At 45.2% G+C, this 7,500-nt stretch overlaps 1 protein-coding gene across 1 annotated transcript in view; it reads left to right on the top strand.

Annotated features, from left to right (window-relative positions):
* The window catches only part of LOC311132780 (CUB and sushi domain-containing protein 3-like), a gene marked incomplete at its 3' end in the record, with an annotated part of 471,294 nt that overhangs the window by 359,458 nt on the left and 104,336 nt on the right, over window positions 1–7,500 (top strand). Inside the window, 2 exon segments of the mRNA XM_084166101.1 lie at window positions 4,061–4,141; window positions 6,769–6,882. Of these exon segments, the coding sequence (XP_084022227.1) occupies window positions 4,061–4,141; window positions 6,769–6,882 (195 nt within the window).

The following is a 7,500-nucleotide window of genomic DNA, read 5'->3' as shown; positions in this document are numbered from 1 at the left end:
AAATGTAGTCTCTCATGGGGACACAGAAAGTAGCTATCAGTGTCATTGACTATTCATAGCTTTCACTTAAATTGCCAATACACACAGACACACGCACACATATTCTCCAACTTCACAGTCACACACACACAACCCCCTCACCCCCTAACACCCACCCATTCCAAAGGAATCTTATTAATCAGCTAGCACATTGAACAGGAGTCACATGGTAAGTGGCTCTCGCTACTTAATTAGTTTTATTCTAGCGTCCAGTATCGTCTGGAGCCAAAGCTCCTGCTCTTTACTAAGTGGCTCTCCCGAGTGGCGCAGCGGTCTAAGGCACTGCATCACAGTGCTAGAGGTGTCACTACAGACCCTGGTTTGATTCCTGGCTGTATCACAATCCGGCCGTGATTGGGAGTCCCACAATTGGCCCAGAGTCGTTTGGCTGGGGTAGGTCGTCATTGTAAATAAGAATTTGTTTTTAACTGACTTGCCTAGTTAAATAAAGGTTAAATTAAAAATCAAAATTAAAATATTACACAAAGCTGGCTTCCTCTCCTCTGTCTACTATGTCAACTGGGCTGTATTCATTAGTGCACACAGTAGCAAACCATATCAAGAGTTTCTTATTGGACAAATAAAGGTCCCTCCCCGTTTCGTCCTTTTGGCTTCCGTTTGTTTCCCAGTGAATACATCCCTGTTCATGCCTGGGAGAAGAAGAAGTAGAACTATCTATCAGACTTGGGTTCAAATACTATTTGAAATCTTTCACATACATTGAGTGTTTGCTTTAGCCTGTCTGGAGAGCCAGGTGGGCGGGGTTTGTATTTTTGAGATGTCGGTGCCTGGTTGTGCCAGGGATAGGGATTGGTACAAATAGCCCACTGTGTTATTCCTGATAATTAATGCACAGTGAAACAGTTCCCACAATCAATGAATGTTAATGGTGCTTCAGCCTGTCTATATATACGGGAAGAGAGAGGGAGAGACTAGAGCCAGGCGGTGATTCCCTATATAGTGATTCCCTACATACAGTTGGCGCTACTTTTGATCAGAGCCCTATGGGGAATAGGGTACCATTTGAAGCGCAGACCAGTTGAGGAATGCTCTAGCTAGCTCCATTATTTTATAGGATTAGCCTACCCATTGTATTTTTAGCAGCATGCTACACTTTCAATGTATTTGGTGCGTGATAGATGACCTTAATATATTACTCAGTAGTTTGTTATGATGAATGATCAGTGACTGATTTTGATTTGTGTTGGCATGACACTGCAAGGTAGCTGGGTTTTTTTATTTTAATTTTATTTCACCTTTATTTAACCAGGTAAGCCAGTTGAGAACAAGTTCTCATTTACAACTGCAACCTGGCCAAGATAAAGCAAAGCAGTGCGATAAAAACAACAACACAGAGTTACATATGGGGTAAAACAAAACATAAAGTCAAAAAATACAACAGAAAATATATATACAGTGTGTGCAAATGTAGCAAGTTATGGAGGTAAGGCAATGAATAGGCTATAGGGCAAAATAATTACAATTAGTATTAACACTGGAGTGATAGATGTGCAAGAGACTATGTGCAAATAGAGATACTGCGGTGCAAATGAGCAAAATAAATAACAATATAGGGATGAGGTAGTTGGGTGGGCTAATTTCAGATGGGCTGTGTACAGGTGCAGTGATCGGTAAGGTGCTCTGACAACTGATGCTTAAAGTTAGTGAGGGAGATAAGAGTCTCCAGCAATTCGTTCCAGTCATTGGCAGCAGAGAACTGGAAGGAATGGCGGCCAAAGGAGGTGTTGGCTTTGGGGAAGACCAGTGAGATATACCTGCTTGAGCGCATACAACGGGTGGGTGTTGCTATGGTGACCAATTAGCTAAGATAAGGCGGGGATTTGCCTAGCAGTGATTTATAGATGGCCTGGAGCCAGTGGGTTTGACGACGAACATGTAATGAGGACCAGCCAACAAGAGCGTACAGGTCACAGTGGTGGGTAGTGTATGGGGCTTTGGAGACAAAACGGATGGCACTGTGATAGACTACATCCAATTTGCTGAGTAGAGTGTTGGAGGCTATTTTGTAAATGACATCGCCGAAGTCAAGGATCGGTAGGATAGTGAGTTTTACGAGGGCATGTTTGGCAGCATGAGTGAAGGAGGCTTTGTTGCGAAATAGGAAGCCGATTCTGGATTTAACTTTGGATTGGAGATTCTTAATTTGAGTCTGGAAGGAGAGTTTACAGTCTAACCAGACACCTAGGTATTTGTAGTTGTCCACATACTCTAGGTCAGATCCGTCGAGAGTAGTGATTCTAGTCGGGTGGGCGGGTGCCAGCAGCGTTCGATTGAAGAGCATGCATTTAGTTTTACTAGTGTTTAAGAGCAGTTGGAGGCTACTGAAGGAGTGTTGTATGGCATTGAAGCTCGTTTGGAGGTTTGTTAACACAGTGTCCAATGAAGGGCCAGATGTATACAAAATGATGTCGTCTGTGTAGAGGTGGATCTGAGAGTCACCAGCAGCAAGAGCGACATCATTGATATACACGGAGAAAAGAGTCGGCCCAAGAATTGAACCCTGTGGCACCACCATAGAAACTGCCATAGGTCCAGACAACAGGCCCTCCGATTTGACACATTGAACTCTATCTGAGAAGTAGTTGGTGAACCAGGCGAGGCAGTCATTTGAAAAACCAAGGCTATTTAGTCTGACAATAAGAATGCGGTGGTTGACAGAGTCGAAAGCCTTGGCCAGGTCGATGAAGACGGCTGCACAGTACTGTCTATTATCGATTGCGGTTATAATATCGTTTAGGACCTTGAGCGTGGCTGAAGTGCACCCATGACCAGCTTGGAAACCGGATTGCATAGCGGAGAAGGTACGGTGGGATTCGAAATGGTCGGTGATCTGTTTGTTAACTTGGCTTTCAAAAACTTTCGAAGGGCAGGGCAGGATGGATATACGTCTGTAACAGTTTGGATCTAGAGTGTCACCCCCTTTGAAGAGGGGGATGACCGCGGCAGCTTTCCAATCTCTGGGGATCTCAGACGTAATAGGGGTTGCGACAATTTCGGCGGCTAGTTTTAGAGAGAAAGGGTCCAGATTGTCTAGCCCAGCTGATTTGTAGGGGTCCAGATTGTGCAGCTCTTTCAGAACATCAGCTGTCTGAATTTGTGTGAAGGAGAAGCGGGGGGGGCATGGGCAAGTTGCAGCGGAGGGTGCAGAGCTGGTGGCCGGGGTAGTGGTAGCCAGGTGGAACGCATGGCCAGCCATAGCAAAATGCTTGTTGAAATTCTCGATTATTGTAGATTTATCGGTGGTGATAGTGTTTCCTAGCCTCAGTGCAGTGGGTGTGGTCTGGCTCTGCAGTCCTGAAAGATGTTGGCTGTAAGATTCAATGGTAATACGGTAATATTTCCCCTTGCCTTGATAATATTTCCCCTTACCTTATTTATTCCCGTCATTAGCAGCGATTCTTCAGATTGTGTGTGTGTGTCTGTGTGTGTGTCTGTGTGTGTGTGTGTGTGTGTGTGTGTGTGTGTGTGTGTGTGTGTGTGTGTGTGTGTGTGTGTGTGTGTGTGTGTGTGTGTGTGTGTGTGTGTGTGTGTGTGTGTGTGTGTGTGTGTGTGTGTGTGTGTGAGTGAGTGTGTGTGGGGTGATGTGCTTTACATTACTGTTGAGTTTAGCAGATACTCACGCTCAAACCATCAAAAGGAATAACCAATAATTATTCATTTAATTCCATGTTTGATAGTGCCAGTGCAGTAAGTGCTTAGCAAAAAAAGAACATTACTACTGTTACATTACTGTTGAAATGTTCCTTACACCTTTTTTTCTTCCTTCTTCTTCTTCCTTCTTCCTCCTTCTTCCTCTTTCTTCCTCCTTCTTCCTCCTTCTTCCTCCTTCTTCCTGCTTCTTCCTCCTCCTTCATGCTTCTTCCTCCTTCGTCCTCCTTCTTCCTTCTCCTCCTTCTTCCTGCTTCTTCCTCCTTCTTCCTGCTTCTTCCTCCTTCTTCCTCCTTCTTCCTCCTTCTTCCTCCTTCTTCTTCCTCCTTCTTCCTCCTCCTTCCTCTTCTAGCGTACCAACTGAGGATCTGCCAAGCGCCCCCTGAGGTCGCCAACGCTGATATCCTCATGGAGGACGGGGAGCTTGAAATAGGTAACGCGTCCAATATTATCCCTTTTTCGAATGGATCGTTTTGGGAGAGATTGGACGTCCTCACCACTCTTCATACTTAGGACCAGGAGGTTTTCCTAACCACCTGACCTGACCAGGAACAACTCTGGTGTTGTTAGTTATAACTATGACCTGGAGTTTTTCCTGGTGGTCCTCTGTAGCTCAATTGGTAGAGCATGGCGCTTGTAACGTCAGGGTAGTGGGTTCGATCCCCGGGACCACCCATACGTAAAAATGTATGCACACATGTCTGTAAGTCGCTTTGGATAAAAGCGTCTGCTAAATGGCATATTATTATTATAGATCACGTTGTCAAGAATACTCCTGGGCCTGTATTCATAAAGTGTCTCAGAGTGTCTCGATTCAATCTGTGTCGCTGAAGCGTGTGATCGAAATGTAAATTCAAAGATTTAGCCGACGTATGCAGCTTTTAATGTAGATGCAGTCTCCGCTAACACGCAACATTACATTTAAATTTCAATCACGCTGTAACATTGAACTTCAGTGATGCAGATTGAATCGAGCCCCTAATCGAGGATCAGTTTAGCATTTTAGCTCATAATGAATAAAGATCATATGGACGGGGGGGGATCTGATCCTAGATCAGCTACTCCTACTCTGAGATGCTTTGTGAGTATGGCCTTGCTTCATCCGCTGAAACTAGGAAACTGAAACCCTTACACCAGTGCCATGTCTCTGTGTTTCACAACATCCCCCATGTCAGTCTCACCTCTGGTACAGTAAACATGCTGATGTAGAATGTTCGCAGAGAATATTGATCATGGCTTAGAGAAGAGAGGGCAAGCCTCCTCCTGTATGTGTGACCCCCACTAATACCATGGATGGACTCACACACGCACACACACGCACGCACCCACACACACACACACACACACACACAGACACACACACTCACAGACACCGTGCCAGGACACACACATGCATGCACGCACGCGGACGCACACACCCTGCTAGACACACAGGGTTATTTCTGCTGTGCCGTGGTATCAATGGTGAGTTAGCAACTAGCTCTGTGATTGGTGGGTATCAATGAGTGAGTTAGCAACTAGCTCTGTGATTGGTGGGTATCAATGAGTGAGTTAGCAACTAGCTCTGTGATTGGTGGGTATCAATGAGTGAGTTAGCAACTAGATCTGTGACTGGTGGGTGTGAAAGTGGGTGATCACAGTGGCTGAGATGGATTCACCTTGCCCGTTAACATGGCCCAAAGGCTGTCGTGTGTGTGTGTGTGTGCTGTAGTAGCCCTGTATGGAATACTAAGACCACTATCATCCATCATCATCTGTAACATGGCCCTCTGCTACTTTTTAAAGATATCAGATGGCTTCTAAAAAGACTAGAATGTTACAGTAGATGATGGTGATGATGGTGATGATGATGATCTTCAACACCATTTATTCTTGGTTATCTGTGTTCCATTGCACTAACATTAATACTACTGCAATACTTATGCTTCAGGGACCATGGTTTATTTTGCATTATAAACTGGGTGGTTCGAGCCCTGAATGCTGATTGTCTGAAAGCCGTGGTATACCACGGGTATGACAAAACATTTATTTTTACTACTCTAATTACGTTGGTAACCAGTTTATAATAGCAATAAGGCACCTCGGGGGTTCGTGTTATATGGCCAATATACCACAGCTAAGGGCTGTATCCAGGCATTCCGCGTTACGTCGTCCCTAAGAACATCCCTTAGCCGTGGTATATTGACCATATACCACACCTCCTCAGGCCTTATTGCTTAATTATAAACTGGGTGGTTCGACCCCTGAATGCTGATTGGCTGAAAGCCGTATACCACGGGTATGACAAAACATTACTTTTTACTGTTCTAATTACGTTTGTAACCAGTTTATAAAGCAATAAGGCACCTCAGGGGTTTGTGGTATATGGCCAATATACCACAGCTATGGGCTGTATCCAGGCATTCCTCATTGCGTCGTGCTAAGAACAGCCCTTAGCCGTGGTATATTGGCCATATACCACACCCCCCCGTGCCTTATTGCTTAATTATAAAGTGTCCTACCCAGGCTAGAACTCACTCATCAACAGTGTTCAACCTAGGATGTTTGATAATATCACCCCATCCGTCTCAGGCATCTGCTGTCCTTCTTAATTAAACAACTGCTTCATCTGAGTGCATCTACACTCTTCGGAAAAAGGTTGCCAAAACGGTTCTTCGGTTGTCCCCATAGGATTACAATTTTTGATTCCATGGAACTCAAAAGAGTTCTACCTGGAACCAAAAGGGTTTTACCTGAAACCAAAAAGGGTTCTTCAAAGGGTTCTCCTATGGGGACAGCCGAAGAACCCTTTTAGGTTCTAGATAGCTAATTTTTCCCCCCAAGATTGTACAGTAGGCTACACACTCTCTGTCTGTCTGTCTCTCTCTCTCTCTCTCTCTCTCTCTCTCTCTCTCTCTCTTTCTCTCTCTCTCTCGCTCTCTCTCTCTCTCTCTCTCTCTCTCTCTCTCTCTCTCTTTCTCTCTCTCTCTCTCTCTCTCTCTCTCTCTCTCTCTCCTCTCAACCCTCTCTCTCTCTCGGTATCTCTCGTCTCCTCTTCTTTTTCCAAACTCCTCCTTACAGGGAACATCATCCGGTACCGCTGCCATCCTGGCTTCACCCTGGTCGGGAGTGAGATCCTGACATGCAGGCTGGGGGAGAGACTTCAGATGGATGGGCCTTCTCCCACATGTCAAGGTATGTGTGTGTGAGCGTGTGCATGCGTGTGTGCTTTCATTCCTGCGCGTGTGCGAGTGTGTGCGTGCCTGCGAGTGTGTGTTCGTGTGTGTGTGCATGTGTGCACTCTTGCATGTGTGTGTGGCAGCTGTAATTAAAATGGTTTAGTCATTAGATGTTGTGCTGCTGTGATGCGTTCTGCCCAGCTCTATCACAGCCCCTCGTGTTTCCTGTCTTCTGTTCCAGTTATGTTTCGGTGTCGTCCCTCTCACTGTGTTTAGTGGCCTAAACAGCTGTTGTCATTAATCTTTTATGGTGCCATATTTCTCTCCGGGATCCCATTGGTGGGACTCACTTTGTCAGGATTTGTCCTGATAATCTACCTGAAAAATATGTTAAACCTGGAAAATTGATGCGTCATGGCATCATTCACAGCTTGTGTCCCAAATGGCACCCTATTCCCTACATAGTGCATTACTTTTGACCAGGGCTCTAGTCAAAAGTAGTGCACTATGTAGGAAATAGGGTGCCATTTGGAAGGCAGTCACAGTATTTTGCAACCGGAACTGGAACTCGATCAAAATCAACTCCCAGGCATGTGTTAAAAATAGAATGAAGTAGAGCTGAAAGTTTTCACAT

Source organism: Coregonus lavaretus (genome assembly GCF_964263955.1).
Source record: "Coregonus lavaretus genome assembly, chromosome: 7".
Taxonomy (NCBI): domain Eukaryota; kingdom Metazoa; phylum Chordata; class Actinopteri; order Salmoniformes; family Salmonidae; genus Coregonus; species Coregonus lavaretus.
Note: the sequence above shows the minus strand (reverse complement) of the source record. Positions and strands in the feature narration are given on the sequence as shown.